The sequence below is a fragment of the Temnothorax nylanderi genome, unplaced genomic scaffold (assembly GCF_030848795.1).
Source record: "Temnothorax nylanderi isolate EJ_2023f unplaced genomic scaffold, tnyl_v1.0 TNYL_tig0371_pilon, whole genome shotgun sequence".
In the NCBI taxonomy this organism is placed as follows: domain Eukaryota; kingdom Metazoa; phylum Arthropoda; class Insecta; order Hymenoptera; family Formicidae; genus Temnothorax; species Temnothorax nylanderi.
Window position 1 is genome coordinate 19,382 of NW_027249433.1, and position 20,450 is coordinate 39,831.

General features: G+C 37.2%; 1 protein-coding gene across 2 annotated transcripts in view; it reads left to right on the forward strand.

Annotated features, from left to right (window-relative positions):
- Window positions 1–2,039: 2,039 nt before the first annotated feature.
- Window positions 2,040–20,450, forward strand: part of LOC139781881 (bone morphogenetic protein 1) — a 143,652-nt gene continuing 125,241 nt past the window's right edge. Inside the window, exons 1-5 of one of the 2 annotated variants that reach the window (XM_071720771.1) lie at window positions 2,040–2,272; window positions 10,808–11,015; window positions 11,209–11,417; window positions 11,509–11,734; window positions 11,946–12,131. In XM_071720771.1, the coding sequence (XP_071576872.1) occupies window positions 2,077–2,272; window positions 10,808–11,015; window positions 11,209–11,417; window positions 11,509–11,734; window positions 11,946–12,131 (1,025 nt within the window). In that variant the 5' untranslated portion in view covers window positions 2,040–2,076. The remainder of the gene's footprint in view (window positions 2,273–10,807; window positions 11,016–11,208; window positions 11,418–11,508; window positions 11,735–11,945; window positions 12,132–20,450) is intronic. The other variant, XM_071720772.1, reaches the window with a different exon arrangement.

Here is a 20,450-nt window from a genome sequence, read left to right on the forward strand (position 1 = left end):
AAATCATGGATATAATACGGAAGAGAACCACAAAATTGTGCACATTACCTACGGGATTCATGGATATTAGCTATCATAGTTCAATGTGCACATTTTGTTGACATAGAGGCGCTTCAAAATTAGGTAACAGCTAAATCGCGCCCATGGCCGCTCTCAGGCTTCTCTCTGTAAAAAGTTAGCAGTCTAGTAATATACATATAGATGTCTGTGGTTGCACTAAAAATTACACCATGACTTAGAATGTCACCAAATTCCGTTGACAACACTGACACATAAACACGTGTTTACAGTAGGAAAGACAAGTTTCTACGATAGATTTAAATTGGCAAAAAGCCTAGTGTCAAGTTTGCCCCAGTCTCCCCTATATATATATAACAGACTAGATATATATATAGTCTGTTATATTTTGATACTAGAGTTGCAATACTTTTACATTTTACCAAGCGATAGAGGTGTTGCTTTGAACATCGTAGGAAACTTTTATTTAAATTTAAACATTTTTTTATATTTCTTACTGTTTATAAAGTTTTAAATTGTTAAAAAGTAATGTATTTTATTGTGTGTGTGTGTGTGTGTGTGTGTGTTTGTGCGTGCGTGCGTGCGTGCTCTTCACTTCATATGAATGGTTTAAGAATATCTATAAACTTTTCAGTACTCATACGAGGGTGGTTTGATAAGTTTGATAAAGGCCGCGGTGGCCAGTTTTCGTATGGCGGGATGCCCCCAGCGATATCGGGCTGATTTTCACACATAAGGTACCTCATGTCCCAACATTAAATTACCATTCATATATGATGGTGGTATCTCTACAGGTGTTAAAAAAATCTTGTTTTGAAAATTAAAATATTTTTTTTGGACACCTTATTATAAATGTCGGAATCAAATTAAACTTGTGTGAACCTTTTCCTAAGGTATTCTATTACCCATATTTTTTTCAAGGTCCTAACTTTTCCCGTTTCGGAGAAAAAAAAACTTTTTGATTTTTGAGTTTGATGTCATAACTCCGGAACCACGTTGTTCTAGAAACTAGTATGAATGGTAATTTAGTATTGGGTCATGAGGTACCTTATGTGTAAAAATTAGCTCAATATCGCTGGAGGCATCCCGTCATATGAAAACCGGCTACGGCCTTTGTATGAGATGGCGTTACAATCCATTTGGTGACGTAATGCTTGAAAAGTTCAACTCTTCAAACCCCTCCTCCCAGGCCAAATTTTTCCCCCAGCCAGAAATGACGCGTTGTTCACGTTCGGTAGTCGTTTGAAGCGAGCGGTTTTTAGCGGTTGTCACAAAAACAAAAAAATACTATTTTTTTAACAAAAAAATGTGTTTTACTTGCTTTTTTTAACCAAATACGAGGGTTGTTTGATAAGTTGAGTAAAAAAGTAAGTAAAACACTTTTTTTTTAAAGAAAGTTTTTTTCCATTTTTGTGGCAATTGCTAAACCGCTCGCTTCAAACGACTACCGAACGTGAACAACGCGCCACTTCGTGCGCGTTTGGTCTGGATGTTTGAAGAGTGGAACTTTTCAGGCATCATGTCACCAAATGGTTTGTAATGCCATCTCATACAAATTTACCAAACTTATCAAACCACTTTCGTAAATTTACTTCATTGAATTGCCTTGATTTTTCGTAAAACTTTGGTAAATATATACCCTTACGAACCCACCCTCAATGACCTTCTCCTTCACATATATTATAGAGGTCATCCGCTTGAGTAACCTTCAGAAGATTTTAGCTCGTTGTTTATTAAAAAGTTATGAACAAAAAGATTTAAGAAATATAATAGTTTGAGTCAGTGCTACGGGATGTATTTGCTGATATGTGTATATAGACAGTACACATGTAAGTGGGAAAGGGATTACCGTCCCTTTCCCGCAAATAGCAGAATTGTAATAAATTCGTACTTATTTGTAATGAATCTCTATATATCTTTGTGTATCTAAAGCAAATCTCATAATCTATAATTTTTTTTACTGAATATAAACAAATTCAAATTTACATGTATGCAGGAAATGAATCTGACACGTAAAAATCACGCAATATACTTTTTTTTAGCTGTGTCCATGAATATATGGATATATATTCGGAAATACGATCAGAGAACACGACTAAGTTAATAGAGACACCGTTTGGTGGACGATTCTGTGGACCAATTCCACCACGTAGACGGGTTTCTCTGTATCAAGGAATTGCTCTTAGTTTCTTCACCGATAAGAATATCACGCAGCCGAACATTTTCAGCGGTATTTACAGATTTATTAACGCCTGTAAGTCTTTATACTATTTTTAAGACATTTCATTGATAATGTGTCTGTATTAAACATTTGCAGTCGAATTTCCGTATTCGCAACATATTAAAATTGAACGATCTTTTGCTTTGCTTTTATTTCCATTTCAATGGCATATGCGCAGCATGAAAATGATTATAGGTACATAGGGTAGACCAGGATTAAAATTGCTGTCTTTTTTTAATGACTTTCTATAAACAAACTGTAAGTATAAATGCCGCAAAAGATTTGTAAAAAATTGCATGTTATATACAGGGTATCCTATTTTAATTTGAACAGTTAAATATCTCGATATCATGTGGTTTTAGAAAAAAATGTTTCAGACAAAAGTTGCTTTCAAGGAGAACATAATAAAAGATGGTGGCAATGATTTGACCTTGGATAGTCGTTTGAAGGTCACGTGAAGGTCACTGTGGCAACTCCAATAGCCACAAGGTTATCCTCCGCTTCAAAAGCCACGGGATTTTCTTTCGTACGCCACGTGGTTATTTTTGCCTACGACCGTGGGACAGTTTTAAGTCACTCTGACCACGCGTTTGACAGGCCACGCGTTCCTTCGCAAGCGAAATCTTCGAAGAGTCTCTGATAGATGGAAGTGATTCTTGCATTTAAAATGCAACCACGAAGTGGATATTAAGAGAACCGAATTCGGTAAAAATCGGGCGAGACGAATTGAGCTATAGGATTTAAGCTATAGGAGCTAAAGGTTTTAATCACGTTCCGCTTTTGCCGTAACCAGATTCCTTCTCGCTTCGACGAGGAAGGAATCATTAAGAAGCACCAGACTCGCCCACTTCCGCTGCACCTCTCGCAGTAAAGCGGAGGAAGGTTGCGCCAGACGCAGCTCCAAGACAAGCTGTCCAGCAACCTATATCGCCTCCTGGCGCTAGTCATCCAGCTTTCGGCGCTCAGTCGCCAAAATCGGGCGAGACGAATTGAGCTATAGGATTTAAGCTATAGGAGCTAAAGGTTTTAATCACGTTCCGCTTTTGCCGTAACCAGATTCCTTCTCGCTTCGACGAGGAAGGAATCATTAAGAAGCACCAGACTCGCCCACTTCCGCTGCACCTCTCGCAGTAAAGCGGAGGAAGGTTGCGCCAGACGCAGCTCCAAGACAAGCTGTCCAGCAACCTATATCGCCTCCTGGCGCTAGTCATCCAGCTTTCGGCGCTCAGTCGCCGTCCTCTGGCGCTAGACGCCTAGCCTCCGGCGCTAGGTGCCCAGTCCCCGGCTCTAAGCCAACTCCGGGCGCTAGTCGCCCTTCCTCCAGCTCTAAGCTAACTCTTGGCGCTAGTCGCCCTTTCTTCGGCTCTCTGTCGACTCCTGGTGCTAATCGCTCAGCCTCTAGCACTCAGCTACCGACTTTGGGTGTTGGTCGATAAAATCGGAACTTTTCACCAATTATCGACGCTAATTATCAGTACCAATCAATACCAATTATCGCCCAGCCTCAGGAGAACGAACACCTCCCAGAAAGCGGCCCTTCTAAATCGAGACTTCAACGCCGAGCTCCGGAGGGTCTACTCCACCGAATCCGTGGGTAATTCCGCCACTTATTTCTCCACTCCTTTTCTCTCTTGTCAGAAGAGTTACCGAGGGAACCCAAACAGTTGGAACGCAACTCAAGAAAAAACCAGAAGTCAGGATCATTGCGACGCAGACCAAACGCCGAGGCGGCGGAAGAAGTAATAAATAATTTTGTTAAGCAAGATTCCAAAGATGAAATGTATTCAAAGAATTAATAAAACGTTATTATGAGTTAAATATCTTATAATTAGCGATTTATTAAAGGAAAGTAAGCGTTTTCCTCGGTTTTCCAAAGTTACCTTCAATTTCTTAAATAGAACTTCCTATTTATCATTGCATATTTTTGTAGCCCTTGTCGAAACATTTTCAAAACGTTATAATGAAGCTCTCTTTTGTTAAGAATTTCCTTAGATGTTTTAAACTTTGTCACGATATTTTTAATATAAAATATAAAATATCTCGTAGTATTCACTTTTCGAAGACTTATCTTGATACTTTTATACGTAGAATAATGAAAGAAATTGATTGTTGTAAAAAAAGAAACAAAACAAATTATTTTAAAGGTTGCATTTTGAACGCATTTAATTTTACTAAATTGCAAATGTAAAAATTAATATTATTATATTAATATTATTATATTAATATTATTATTAATATTATTGTTCGATTCCTTTCATTATCCTACGTATAAAGGTATCAAGGTAAAGTCATCGAAAAGTGAATACTTTACGATATATTTCATATTTTACATAAAAAATATCATGACAAAATTTAAAATATCTAAGGAAATTGTTAACAAAAAAGAGCTTTATTATTATTTTGAAAAGCTTTCAAGGTAAGCTACAAGAGTATGCAATGGAAAATGGGGTTTTATTTAAGAAATAGAAGGTGACTTTCACGTGACCTTCAAACGACTATCCAAGATCGAATCGTTGCCACCATTATTATGTCTCCCTTGAAACCATACAACACTTCTGTCAGAAACATTTTTTTCTACAACTACGTGATATCGAAATATTTGACTGTTAAAATTAAAATAGAACACCTTGTATATTAAAAATATTTTTAACACAACATTGTACCTATATATTAAAAATATTTTTAATACAACATTGTATTATAATATATTAAAAATATTTTTAATACAAAATTGTAATTTATTTTCGTATACTGAATAAAAAATATGAGTTATAGCTAAAATTTATTTTAATAAATTGTTAAAAGGATGTTTATTATACATTTCGGTACATTTTTGTAGTCAGAAAATTGTAAAGAAGACCAAAGAATTATCTACAAAAATGTAACGAAATTAATAGAGGAAAGTCCCCTATTATGAGATAGGATCCTAATATGAGATGGCGGGGTTTTTTCATGATGGGATCAACAGATGGGGCCTATATAGGGCCTTTTAGCTTAACATATCTCATATTAGGATCCTGTCTCATAATAGGGGACTTTCCTCTAGGCATTATTTTCAGAATTTATTAAAATATACAATTTTTTTTTTAAATTAATCTCGTAATTATTTTATTTATATCTATTTCCATATATTTCTGGATTTCTCGTACTCAAAGTAATATTACCGTTGGTCTTAACTTAAGCTATTACTATGCAATGACAAAATATTTATATAGCTCCGTTTCAAAAAATATCGATGACCTTGTAATTTTAAAAAATATGACCTTGAAAAATTTGTTTTGCTTATCACATTATTTGTCTTTTAAAACAAGTAACGTCTTTCTGTGACATTTTTTGCATCCTTACATGAGTGAGATATTTAAGACGTTCAAGTTAAGTAAGGTATTTGTATACCGGGAGTATACCAAAAGTTCTGGAACGGCCAATTATCTCAGAAAGTATTGGTTTATTGGAGATAATTGGCCGTTCCGGAACTTTTGGTACTCACGGTAGAGATATATTGAACGAGAAAGATATATTTATTGAGATAACAATTTACTCCATGTAACAGTCCTGCCAGTTTTGATCACCCTCATCTTTTGTATTCTATCTTTTATATTCTATCACTAGTGGAAATGGAAAAAAAGAATATCAAGAACACTTTATCCCTACCGATATCTGACAACACTATGTTCATTCGTACGATCAAGCATGGTGTATGATAAAAAATGAGGAAAATTTTCTTCGCCAGTGGATAAATAACAGTAATGAGACTTCTTTGACTATAACTGGCAAATTTTATTAATAAGTCAGCACGAGTTCAACTCTAATTCGAGTCCTTTTCAAGTGTATACATATTCTTACGAAGACATTCGTTAGTCACGACAACCCAAGTAGCAAAAAAATATTTTTAAACGTTTTTAAAAACATTTTTAGTAATGAAAAAAAAATATTTAAAAAACGTTTAAATTAATGGGATAGATCATTTTTTTCTTATTAAAAAAATATTTATTTTAATATTGTAAAAAATGTTTTTTTAACATTAAAAAAATGTGTTTTTAATATTAAATAAACGTTTGTTAACATTAAAAAATGTTTTTTTAACATTAAATAAATGTTTTATTAACATTAAACATTTTTTTAATGTTTAAGAACGTTTATTTTAACAACTTTTTTGACAAAGAAACGTTTAAAGAACGTTCTTTTTCTTTATCTAGGAAAAGATAAAAACCGCTTTCCTAACTGTTTCTTTTGTATATTGGGTGTGCGTACAACCGCGCGTCCATCTGAAAAAACTGCTCTCTCAAGCCGGTCACTCATCCGTGTATAGTACCGCGCCCACGTTGCTTGACTTTGATGATCAAATGGACAAGTGACGATCCTCTGACGCTTCCTTCTTACCTGTAAGTACTTGTCTACAACATATCTTTAAAGTGTTAAAAAATCTTATGGGTCCTATGACGCGGTTTACGGAACGGCACATAATTTATAAAGCAAAACAATAGAAAAATTCGATTGAAACATCTCTTACAATTAAAAAATTAATATAAAATAATATTTGAAGTAAATATTAAATAAATATTAAAAAAATGTTAAATAAATATTTTTTTCATATTATTATTGCAAATAAATAATTAATGTAAAATAAATATTAAATTAATGTCGAATAAATGTCTTTTTAAATCATTATTGCAAATGAAATATTAATGTAAAAAAAATATTAAATAAACGTCAAATAAATATTTTCTCTAAATCACTATTTCAAATAAGTAATCAATGTAAAATAAATATTTAATAAACATTAAATAAATATTATTTTTACAATAAATTGTACAATGTATAATTAATAAAAAATAAATATTAAAAAAACATTTAAAAAACATTGTCTGCTGCTTGGGAATGTGCCTGCAAGTCAGATCTAAAGACTAGAAAGAAACGAAACGGAATTTGCTTAAACTATGAATAACAAAATGAGTTCATGGTTAAAAAGAAAAGGAAAATTTCTAACTTACATGCTTCGTGCGTTGTGTGATGATAAAACATGGTCAATTATTAAAGTGTAAAAAGTAAAAATTTATTGTGTCAGGAAGCACGTCTGCACGCCTCAGTAACGGACAACACAATGAGCAATATTTAATAAATAGCATACATTTATTATACAAATCTAGCGAGAGCAGTACCGCGTTGTATATTGCCCACGCTTCCGCTGTGAATACTGACGCACGCGAGGGGAGCTTATACATTAAGCTTTTCTGGAGTTGAGGGGAGTAGCACGAAGCTCCCACCCAGCTTGCCGTATCAACTTTAGAGCCGTCTGTATAAACAACAACAGAGTTGTCCATAACTGTTTTAAATGCATCCATGAAAAGGTTCTGGACTGAAGATCTGGGAACCCTTTCTATGACCTCAAGGAGGTCTGAGGCTGGGCGGTATAAGGAGGGAGCAAATAAAATAGTTTGGAAGGAGTGTTGGTAGGGAGAGGGGGCAACTGCGGAATGGAGAGAGGGTTGAAGGGCCCGAGTGCGTGTGAACAAGTTAAATAGAGGAAATCTTTTATGACAGTATTCGTAGTTAGTTAGGTTGTCTCGAGTAGTGAGTGCAAGCTGGTATAGCGCCTCTGTTACCGGGTGATTAGTAACGGATAGGGTTTTAATTAGGTATTTGGATGCAAGGAACTGAAGGCGGAGCTTGAGAGGTGCTTCTTTAGCTTCCGCGAACATGGTGTTAATGGACGTTGATATGCGGTACCCTAAACACGCTCTAATGGCTTTGTTTTGGATTATTTCAAGACGATAGAATCTATAGAGGCGTATTCTATAGATCCTCGTAGCACCGCACGATAAATGTTAAGGAGGAGTTGGGGATGAGATCCCCACCACACCCCTCTAAGAGCTGAAATGACGTCCGCGGTTTTCCTAGCCTTATTGATAACTGAATTTATATGTAATTCACCTGAAAGCTTGGGGTCTAGAGTGACTCCCAAGAAGCGAACGGAATCTGAGGGAAATATGGAGGCATCCTCAATTTGAATTTTGTGCTGCTTGGTATTGGGAATCTTTTTTGAGGAAAATATCATGAGCTGAGTTTTTGATGGCGAAATTTCTAATCCGCGACTGCGCAGGTATTTGTTAATGTTATTTATAGAGGACTCTAACCACTTGATGATTTTCTTGATCTTTTTAGCTGAGGTGAAAATGACGATGTCATCCGCAAACTGAAGGATTTTTACGTGCTGGCTTAGCTGGGCTGCTATATCTTTAAGGTAGAAGTTAAATAGAAAAGGACTGAGAACTGACCCTTGGGGCGAAATGTGGGGAGATGATATTTTCCCTTCTATCACAAACTGTACGATTCTTTCCGCTATGAGATTCTGTACAAACTGACATGTTTTGCCAGGAAATCCGGCTTGCAAAAGATCATCTACAAGTATACTAGGGATGACGTTATCAAAGGCTGCTTTAATGTCTATGAAAAGCGCTGCTGTTGCTTTACCAAGGAGGTTATTGTTATGAATATCTCAGATGCGAGTATGGTGAGATTATCAGAGCAGGAACGGAATTTACGGAACCCGAATTGGTGTTCCGGAATCAAGGTCGCAGTGCCTGACTCCGCACACCAGTGTATGCGGTTGAGGATCATTTTCTCTAGGAGTTTTAGAGTGCAGGAAGTAAGAGCTATTGGGCGTACTCCTCTGCCATGAGGTTTGGGGATTAAGTAGACCAGAGAGTGAGACCAGTGATCCGGAAAGTCGCCTTCGGCAAAAATATTGTTAAGGATTCGATGAAGTAATTTTTTAAGCGAGAAAGGAAGGGATTTTAATATTTTATAATCGATTCGGTCGATACCGGGGCTAGAGCCGCTTTTGGAAGAATTTAGGGCATGATGAAATTCGCTACACGTGAAGGGGCTGTCGAGCCAGTTCAACGGATTGTCCATATCCGGTTGATCGCTTTTTGCCAGGTTTGTTCGCTCTTCCGAACAAGCTGGTGGGCAAATATTGGCCGTGGTGGCGTCAATTTCTTCCTGATTAACGGAATGGGCATCTGCTTTGGGAACCAACTTCCTATTGCGAAACCTCTTAATCATATTCCAAATGGAAGGGGTGGGAGTCTTAAAATCAAGAGAATTGCAATATTTTTTCCATCCCTCTCTTTTGGCGGTTCTTAGGATTCTTCTGGTTTCGGTCATTTGCTTCCGATACAGATGATAGTTGGCGACCGTAGGGTTTTTCCGATATGTTTTACATGCGGATTTTCTTGCTTTGACTGACGCTGTGCAGTCTTCGTTCCACCACGGGGAAGGAGGGGGTTTGTTGCTTGGGCTATTGAGATTGCTGTATCTGTCTGAATGTAAATTATTAGCAATACGCTATACCGCAATCGCCTACCGCATCCACTCACACACGCATCCACTCACACACGCATCCACTCACATACGCATCCGCTAACCAAGTCTCTTTCCCCTTCTAATAACCTTATTGAGTTTCTTAGGCACAGTATAAACGACATCAAAGCCACGGTTGTTTAAAACATTACGGATACTTTCGCTGTAATTTTTTATGAGACAGATAGAATTAGTTTATAAAATCGACTGTTCAGACTGCGACGCGACGTATATAGGACAAACGAAAAGACATCTCGAAACTCGAATTAAGGAACATAAGTTTGACATAAGGAAGCACGCCAGCAATCATTCAGTAATAAGAAAACACCGGCTTGAATTAAATCATGAGTTTAATTGGTCTGATACAAAAATTTTACATAAAGAAAAACATGTCAAAAAGAAAAATCGCCGAGATGTTTTTAATTAAAAAACACAATCAAGCGATCAACCTTTAAAAGGACACCGAGAACCTGACAGCAATATATGACAAAATAATAGGGGTCACCGAATCAACCTCTATTTGTCATAAACTATTATTGTTTATTAAATATTGCTCATTGTGTTGTCCGTTACTGAGGCGTGCAGACGTGCTTCCTGACACAATCGATTTTTACTTTTTACACTTTAATAATTGACCATGTTTTATCACCACACAATGCACGAAGCATGTAAGTTAGGATTTTTTTTTCTTTTTAACCATGAACTTATTTAGTTATTCGTAGTTTAAGCAAATTCCGTTTTGTTTCTTTCTAGTCTTTAGATCTGACTTGCAGGCACATTGTCGTGACTAACGAATGTCTTCGTAAGAATATATATACACTTGAAAAGGACTCGAATTAGAGTCGAAACGTCGTGCTGACTTATTAATAAAATTTGCCAGTTATAGTCAAAGAAGTCTCATTACTGTATGAAAATATAAAAATATAAAAAATATAAAAAAGGCAAGATTGTACAACATATGGAAATCTTTATTGGGGGGTACCTTACGTTAGTAGTTAATATATCGGCTCTTCATGGTGTTCTTTTTTTCCATTTCCACCAGTGTATTTTATTACTTTATGTATCATCATGTGACAGATATAAAACAATGGCAAGGCAGCAGGAGAAAGTATTAAGAATAAGGATGTTAAGAATACGGATATTCGATTATATTTAAAAAATGCTATAGAAATTTAATAATACATATTTGACATAACTTATTTGCAGCCGAATATGAGGTTGGCACACCAGAGCCAAGCACACCGTGCTCTTTCATAATACATGCAGAAACTAAACGTAACGGAAACATACTGTCTCCTACTTATCCTGGTACTTATCCGAAAGATCTTATTTGTACCTATCAATTTGTCGGGCGGCGTGGACAACGTGTGCGGTTGGAATTTCGTGACTTTGATTTGTTCTTTGGGGGGCCACAGTACGTATTTGCAAGGCCAAAATTTTTATACAGAATTTCTAATAATTAACAGCCAAAGTAAAAGAAATTAATTCCTGTAAATTATCCATTTTTTAAATAAAAGCATATCTTAGATTTTTAAATCTATTTGCATTAGGTATCTATAGCGATATGACATAATTTAATTCAAGTTAACAAGAAAATTATTCCATAGTTGTCCGCTAGATTACGTGAAAGTGTACGATGGTCCCAATAATTCGACCGCCGTTATCGGCACGTATTGCGGCCAGCAACGAAATTTGGTATTATACTCCTCGGAGAACAGTTTGTTCGTGCTATTTTCCACGTTAAAGCGCACGGCGAATACACAAAATCGAGGATTTAAAGGAATCTTCGAGTTCTCGGAGAGTTTCGTCAGCTTGGGTAAGACGTCTTGATTGTGACTCCTCGTTTCTTGTTTATGAAATTTTACAATTTTATTAATCGTTATTTGTCATCTTTCTTAATCATGTAGATTTTATAACGGAATATCAAGGCGAGCATATCCGTGGATCCGAATGCGATCAGAAGATTCTTAGCAAGAAAGAAACATCAGGATTCGTAGTTAGTCCAAATTTTCCATATCCTTATATACCGAAGGTTGTCTGTCGTTATTTTATCTACGGTATGCAAGACTCGCAACATTTAGAGCGCGTGCGACTGGAATTTCTAATGTTTACAATACAGATACCCAAGGGAGAGTAAGTATTAATTATATTTATCAAGTATTCCTAAGGAGGATAGAAAGTTAAAATAATGTCAATTTGATGTTATATTGACCAAATTTACGTCATTTTTTGGTCAATATAACGTCAAATTGACATCATTTTGATTTTTCTGTTCTCTTTGTGTTGCCAGTGTGATAGTACGTAAATGTCATTTTGCATCGCATTCTCTTTTGCGCTTTCACAGGACAACATGTACCGACGGCTATCTAAAATTATATTTAAAAGGTCAAGAAGCGACGGATTCTTATGACAAATTCGATTATGAGATGTGTGGTAATAAGAGCAATCCAAGCCACATAGTGAGCGACGGGCCGAGACTCGTGATGGTGTTCAGTAGCGGAGAACTGCAGGCACAGGGCTTTAAAGCTAAGTGAGTGCACATATAACACAATTATGCAAGACAAGTGTTTTCAAATAAAAAAATCGTTTTTTACAATATTTTTTATCTTCTCCTTTAATTACACAGGCCTAAAAAAAAAGAAAAGTTGTCTGCGCCATGGACTAGACCATGATATTCTCATGTATTTTCGCCTGCTGAAACCGAATATAATCTCAGTTTTGCCCCTACACGTCAGGATTTTTTTCTACAGCCAAAAACACCTTGAAAAATCCATTAAATCGTAAATCCCACAACTTAACATCAAACTCCGTAGCTCACTCAACTCCAAACAGCCAAACTAAGAATACCACATAACCTTTTCATACTAATCCCGTAACCCTGGAACCCTATACTTGCAAGCCCTATAACCTCATGACCCTATAACACCATAACTGGGACAGAACGAGGGATATACGAACAAAATGAGTTCCACTGATTCGAATCAGAAGTCCCGAATCATGTCCACGGAGTACCATCGAATTTATATATATGTGGCTATCCCATATACATTGTGCCTGGATGTCTAAGGGTGCCGCCCCATGGGGGGCTAACTAATCAAAATGATTCCGAGATTCCGTTTTTCGAAATTCCGTCCTGCATGGGACGGCACCCTAAGAATTCAAACGATATGTTTCTTTTTCTGATAACGGAATCTCTGATACCGTTATTGGAATTGAAAATCCTGCTGCCTCAGAGGATGCTGGAGATGGTGACAACTGCCTCAATCAAGGATGTGTAGAATGATCCATTTTCCGATCCTCTGAGGTAATGAAGCCGGCGAACGCGCGCTGCCTTGCAGGGGGGCGTTAGGGTGTGAGGATGAAGCCGTAGTGTGTCTGACAACGAGTTGACTTTGTCCTCGTCAAAGTCGGAAAGCCCTCATACTACGACCTAGGGAAATATGAGGGTTATCACCCCTAGGACGGCGGACTCACCTGCGATCGGAACAGGATCCTTAACGTGCTACACTTCCTCCATTCACATCTTGATTACTTCTCAGAAAATCTTGGGGATTACAGCGAAGAGCAAGGAGAACGATTTCATCAAGATATCAAAGAAATGGAACGTCGTTACCAGGGTAGATGGGATATAAATATGATGGCTGACTTTTGTTGGATGTTAAAGAGAGAAAGTGTTGTGAAAGGGAGGAAGCGTAAACAGAACCCACTCCACAGATCATTTGAAGATAAGAGGGTACGAAAAAACAGACGATCATGAGTTGTGCTGTCTAAAAGCTTTCCGAAATAGAATATTTGGTGCTCAAGGATTTCAGAGTTATGAATTTATAAAGTTATATTAGGTATGTTATTGTATATCTTTCCTTCTGTCCGCATAACTCCCAGGGTCATGTGGTTTTTGGGAGTCTGCTGTCTTGGCTCTCTTCTCCCCCGGGTCATGTGGTTATTGGGAGTCTGAGAGATTTCCAGGTTTATGGGGTTATGGAGTTGTGGGTTATGGGGTTACGGGGTTATTGGTTATGGGTTATGGGGTTTGCTGTTCAAGAATAACGGGCTTATAGAAATATAAAGTTTGCTGGTTCAAGGTTTAATGAATTTTCCAAGGTGTTTTTGGCTGTAGAAAAAAATCCTTTCGTGTAGGCGCAAAACTGAGGTCATATTCGGTTTCAGCAGGCGAAAATACATGGAAATACCATGGTCTAGTTCATGGCGCAGACAACTTTTTTTTTTTTGTGGGCCTGTGTTATAAAATAAAATTATAGAAAAATATAGAAAATATATACAGAATATAGAATATAATATAAATATAAATATAGAAAAATAAAAAAGTGAGAAAAACTTTTTCTTTATCTTAAACTATGAATTTTAAAGAAAAATAAAAATTTCACATAAACGTTTGGTTTTAAAGATAATATTTTGTGATTAACACAGATTTGTTTCAGATATAGGCGTTTTTAAAATCTCAAGGTCATATTTCATTAATTTTTTCTTAATTTATAATTAATTAATGTAAATTATTTTTTTTGTATTATTTTGCATGTAAAAATACAAATAGATTGAAAATTATATTGTTTGCAAGATATTTTACATCTTGTTCTGTGATATATTCTAATATATAAAACATGAAATATTTTGTAGAGCGTTTATTTTTAGATAATCTTACTTAATCCTAAGATCACAACCTCTTAGAATCTAAAGGAAACATAATCAGAGTACGAATTATTCTACTGTTTATATTGTGCCTTTTTTATGCATAATTAAAATATTTTACTCTTTAATTAATACTAAACTGTAATATTAATTACTGTTCGGTAAATTCTTTCCTTAAATTTATTATCGGTATAATCGGTCCAGTCAAATTTGCTCCGACCGATTATCTTTTGCGACGACCGTTCGTTGGCGCGAGCTTCGCGTCGAGCTGGACGTTCGGCTCCGTCCGGCGCTCTTCGGGCCGGTTCGCTACCTCGCTGGGCCCGGCTCGCGGCACTGCAGATTCGTCTCGCCACCTCGCCGGTTCGCACGTGTTAGCACGGGTTCGCCATATTATAAGTTGTGCGCATTGGTTTTGATTCTGTTCGGGACTCGATCTCGTGTGTGTGTTGCAATATTAAAACAGACAATTCAGAGAAATAGTGTAATTCATTTCTCGACCCGCCCGATCGCGAGATAACGCCGTAGATCATTCGCGGGAGCGCAACCACGCGCTGCATATTTTACAATTACTGTAATATTACAAAACAATCAAAAGTTTGAACCAACAATTAAAATTAGCTATTTGCAAAAAAATTAAGTAAGAATTTTTCAACAAGGAAACGTATGTAAGTATCCTTCTTTAATGTGTTGATGAGCTTCGAATATATTGTATTACAGATTAATATAAGAGACATGTATTCTTTTGCTTTATTAAGAATGTACTCTTATGCACAGTAAAATATTTCCTTGAAAAAAAATGAATATTCCATCCATATCTAAAAGAAGCATGTAAAGTCGATACTCGAATCTATCGAAGTTTATTGTTGTCGCTTTTCCGCGATCCCGATTGGTTCTCTCGCTGCGCTTACTTCATGAGCTGTCATCGTATATTTTGACAGTTGTGTGTATCAAGGAGTTATGTTGTGATTGTACGTAGGCACAACAAAGTAACAATAGTCTCTTGTTCAGGAATAACACTATGCCTTTATTCACGAATAGTATATAAAATATTCTTAACAATCGAGACTGGTTCCGACTTGTTGCGTGTATCTCAGTAAGTCTCTTAAGTGATCGTCAACGCTTTCGGCCGGTAACGCTGAATCCCGTCGCATCGATCTATCGATTTATCGGTGTTCGCACGCATTGCTTCTCGCTATCGATACGCGCGCGAAACTAAACGCGATCCCACATAACACCCTCTCTTGTACAAAAAATTTTCGTTATATGTACTCAGCCAAATATTTAGGTTTTCTTTTGGGCCTACATGAACGTCGTAGGATTTGCTGAATTTGTTCCTCTTCGCGGTGTTGCTCATTTTCTGGAGAAACGGGAACATCTTGTAGAATAGCGTTATGAGGTTGTTGCATAACTTCAGGTTCGCATGTATCCGGTATATTCCAATAATAATCGTTATTTTGAGCGTTCTCAATTACAGGAGTATTTTCTTCTATCCTACGTATTTGATTAGCGTGTCTAATCCAAAAGCGACCATCATCCAGTTTTATTTTAAAATGCAGTTTCCCTAATTTTTCGCTGATTCTTCCGAATTCCCATTTTCCTTCCGCGGAATAGTTTCTACAAGCTACTCTTTCATTGCACTCAAACGACTTATAAGACTTGTCTGAAGTTACAATATTTTCTTCTTTCGTAGGACGGATTAAATCTAATCTAGTACTTAACTGTCTACCTATAAACATTTTTGCTGGTGATTTACCCGTTAACGCATGTGACATAATTCTCTATTGTAATAGTAATTTACTTAAAGCTAAATTAATATTCGCTGAATCGCAATTCATGCGACGCAAAGATTGCTTGAGCGTTTGAACGAATCGCTCTGCTTGACCATTAGTTGCGGGATTATATGGAGCTGTTAATTTGTGTTGTATGCCGTTTAATTTTAAGAATGGTTGGAACTCTTGAGAAACAAACGTCCTCCCGTTATCTGTAACTATGGTTCGTGGAAGACCAAACGTAGTGAAGATCTGTCTACATTTTTCAATCGTTGTTTTTGCAGTAATATCTGATACAACGTGTACTTCGGGCCACTTTGAAAATGCATCCACTAGAATTAAGAACATTTTACCTAAGAAAGGTTGTTCGCGAAATCGCTGATTAATCCCGGCGATGGTAGCGGGATGAGAAGGACGCGCCTGGAGGGTGTTAACAAATTATTTTCTGTTTTTTGTGTAACTCAGACCACAGTCTGAGCCGTCTTTAATTCGTCAAAATATATACAATCTGACCTGAGAAACGATGAGCGGTGTATAAATGAGAAGTCTTTGATGCGCGAGACAATTATATGAATTGCCTCGCTCGTGGTGATTCGCCCGTGAGCCGTTGAGACACGTGGCGGTCGGCACTCGCGCACGTGTGAGCCTAAGTCGTCGTGTTGATGTACCAGAGCTGGATAAGCGGTCTCTTTACACTTTAAAGTATCTCGGCAGCTTCAATCACTGCGATGGGCACTTTATCCGTAGTCCCACTAGAGAAACGCACAGAGCACACGTCGTACGTCTCGTCACAGCGCGGACATGTTTTTCTCTCTGGCGCGAGGGAGAAGTTCGCGATGAGCGCGCCCGTGCTTGCGCAAGCTGCCGCGTCGATCCGGCCTGTCGATACCCGATCGATGCTGCCATCTGATGAGATGGCGCAACGCGATAGCGGAATCTCGAACAATGGTCCTGCAAAGTCAATATAAATCCGTTGCATTGGAGCTGATGCAGGCTGCCAAATATGCACATCTATTTTTCGTGGATCATTTCTGTGTGCATTGCAATTTGCACAATTTTTAGCTAGTGCTTCAATGTCTTTGTCTATACCAAACCACTAACAATAACCTCGGGCTAAATTCTTCATTTTAGCTATTCCAAAATGACTTGTATGTATTTTTTTTTAAATCTGCGAACGCAATTTTTTAGGTATAACAACTCTGTGTCCTCGCATAATAATATCATTGTGTAAGCTAAACTCTGCTTGCTCTATGTTGAAACGCTTTGATTTATGGATTTGATTTCCTGTTCGTAGTGCTTGTAGTAATTCTCGTAACTCTATATCATTCTTTGTTTCTTTAGCAATTCTCATTGCTGTTACGGGGAGTGTATTAACAGTTTCCATTTGAAACGCATCTATCACATCTAATGCATATTCTTGATTATTAATTGGAAGTCTAGACAAACAGTCCGCATTAGCGTGATTTTCTGACCTTCTGTAACGAATCTCGTAATTGAATCCCTGCAAAAATATCGCATAATGCTGCATGCGCATTGCTGAGTAGATAGGTAAACTCGAAGTTAGAGAAAATATTTGTATCAACGGTCTGTGATCTGTAACTAACGTTAATTTATTTCCGTACAAGTATTGAAAGAACTTTTTAATCCCGTAAACTATCGCGTACGCTTCTTTGTCTATTTGTGAATATTTACATTGAGTTTCTGAAAATGTTTGTGAGGCAAATTGAATTACGCGCTCTGATTCATCAGCAAACCTATGCGATAGAACTGCGCCTACCCCATACGGACTAGCGTCTGTGGCTAATATTAGTGGCAGTTTTGGGTTAAAATGCACTAGAACCCTATCACTTGTAAAAGCTTCCTTCACTCGACAAAATGCGACTTCACAGTCTTTCGACCAGATAAATGACGTATTTTTACGTAATAACTTGTTAAGGGGAAACAAAATTGTACTCAAATTCGGTATGAATCGTCCGTAATTATTAATCATACCTGTAAATGCTCTAACTTCAGAAACATTTTTCGGTCGCGGCATTTGCTTTATCACTTCCATTTTCTGTTTTTCCTTATAAATACCGTGCTTATCTATAGTATACCTACAATAATTAACTTTATCCAAAAAGAAACTTGACTTTTCAAAATTCAAACGAACATTATGCTGAAGTAGTCTATTCAGTACCTCTTCAAGACGGTTTAAATGTATTTCATCTGTTTCTCTTGTAATAATAGTATCATCAAACAGTATTCCTACGCCTTCTATGCCCTCTAATATATTCTCTATTTCTCTTTGCCATATAGACGGACCTGACGCAATTTCGTACATTAATCTATTGACTCTGTAAAGTCCCTTACAAGTACTGATTATTAAAATCTCACGATCTTCAGGTTGCAATCTCTAATTGTAAATAAGCTTGTTCTAGATCCAATTTTGAAAATTTCTTGTCGTTTTTAAGCTTAGCAAATATTTCGTCCGTCGTCGGAAAAGGATGGTCATCAATCACTAACTGAGGATTAACTGTAACTTTATAGTCACCACAAATTCGAACTCTTCTGTTTTTCTTTAATATATTGTAGGAACTATTGGGGTAGCCCATTTTGATGATGTAACCTTTTCAATAATCCCGGCTTTCTCCAACAAATCTAATTCTCGTTCTACCAGTTGTACTAATTTGAACGGTACCGGTCGTGCTCGAACGAATACTGGAGTGGCATTAGGTTTTAACTTTGCTTGTACGCCTTTTATGGCTGACCATTCAGAATTATCACGCGCGTTTTTGTAGTTCTCAAGTATTGCATGTGGTTTATTTGAAGCAAGTACCGTCATATTTTTTACTGACTCTCTAGGAAACAAGGAAATCATCTCCATTACATAATTGGCGTATCCATTCCCTACCTATAATAAAGGTTTTCTATTACCACCTACTATATACATGTTAAGTCACTTCGCAATGTCTTTACCCAGATAGCCAAATGCTGTAAGTTTGCTGCCATGTTGCCAACAAGCAGCTTGTCGTTAATGCAACTAATTTTGACAAACTCGGGACAAGGTGGGACAGCATTATGCTTGTCGGGTTGAACTCATATGAATTATATTTCTATTGACAGCAAATTGATTGCAACGTGACAGCATCAATTTGTGAGGGATTTGTGACAATTTCATATTGTCAACACTTCGTTAGCAACGAGATACAATTAAAAAACTTCATAGCTTGATGACATATACACAATAACGGATGGAAATCATTATATATGTGTTGTTGCCGTCACGTTTGCATCATGATGCTCAATATGGAACGATGAATCATTCATTGCTGTCATGTTGCTGACATGTTGCAGACAACATAACGTACCAATATTGCGGACCGTTTGGTCTTGAAATTGCGTCAACTGATTGCATGTATAAGCAGTCATGTATTTGTAATGTATTCTATTTCAATGTCAGCAAATTTACAGCAAATATATGAAAACACATGCAATGCATTAGTTTGCTCAATATGCTCTATCACGCTTGGCTATCTGGGTATATTTAACGTTAACTGTAATGTAACCTTTGCTACGCAAGACACGACCGCAATATGAAATTAACTGTAACTGGGTATATTATGTATGGTCGCCTCTGGATAGATCCTTTGAATATTCTGTTCGCTAACAACTGTCACCGCTGCTCCGCTGTCAACCTCGAATTCTATTGGTTTCCCGTTAATGTCGAGCGTTGTTAGAAATTTATCCCGAAAATTTACGTGTTCCAAGCTCAAAATCTCCTGTAATTGATTGGTAGAGCCTTTAGCAAAGCAAACTGTACGCAGATGCCTCTGCTTCCCACAGCCATGGCAACGAATATCTCTACTGAGCGTGCACTTAGAAGCTAAATGTGACTTTCCACATCTGAAACACTTTACATTAGTTTTTACATCAGACTTATTACTAGAACTAGACGCATTTGCAGCATACTTCCTGGCTCCTGATTTAGACTGTTTATCACCTGTATTTTTCCCTGGGGTTTTCTTCCCTGCCTTTAGCAGATCGATACCTGTCGACATTGAACTGGCGCCCTTCATATGCTGCGAATTCTTCTCTGACAGCTCCATTGTAATGGCAATTTTTACCGCTTCGTCGAAGTCCAAGTCCTTCTTTTCCAATAACCGAGCTTGAGTCTTCTTATTTAGAAGACTGAACACGAATTGGTTTTGTAGCGCCGTCTTGAGATAATCTCCGAATTTGCAGTGAATACTTAGCTTATGGAGAGCTGCAACGAACTGCTGCACTGTTTCCTCTTCCCCTTGCTTCCTCTGATAGAAACGGTAATTCTCAGCTATTTTCAGGGGTGCTGGCTCGTAGAATTCCTCGAGTTTCTGGACTAACACGTCGTACGATTGCGTGAACGAATCAACTGGGTCCAATCGATCGCACAGTACATCGAATGCCGAGGC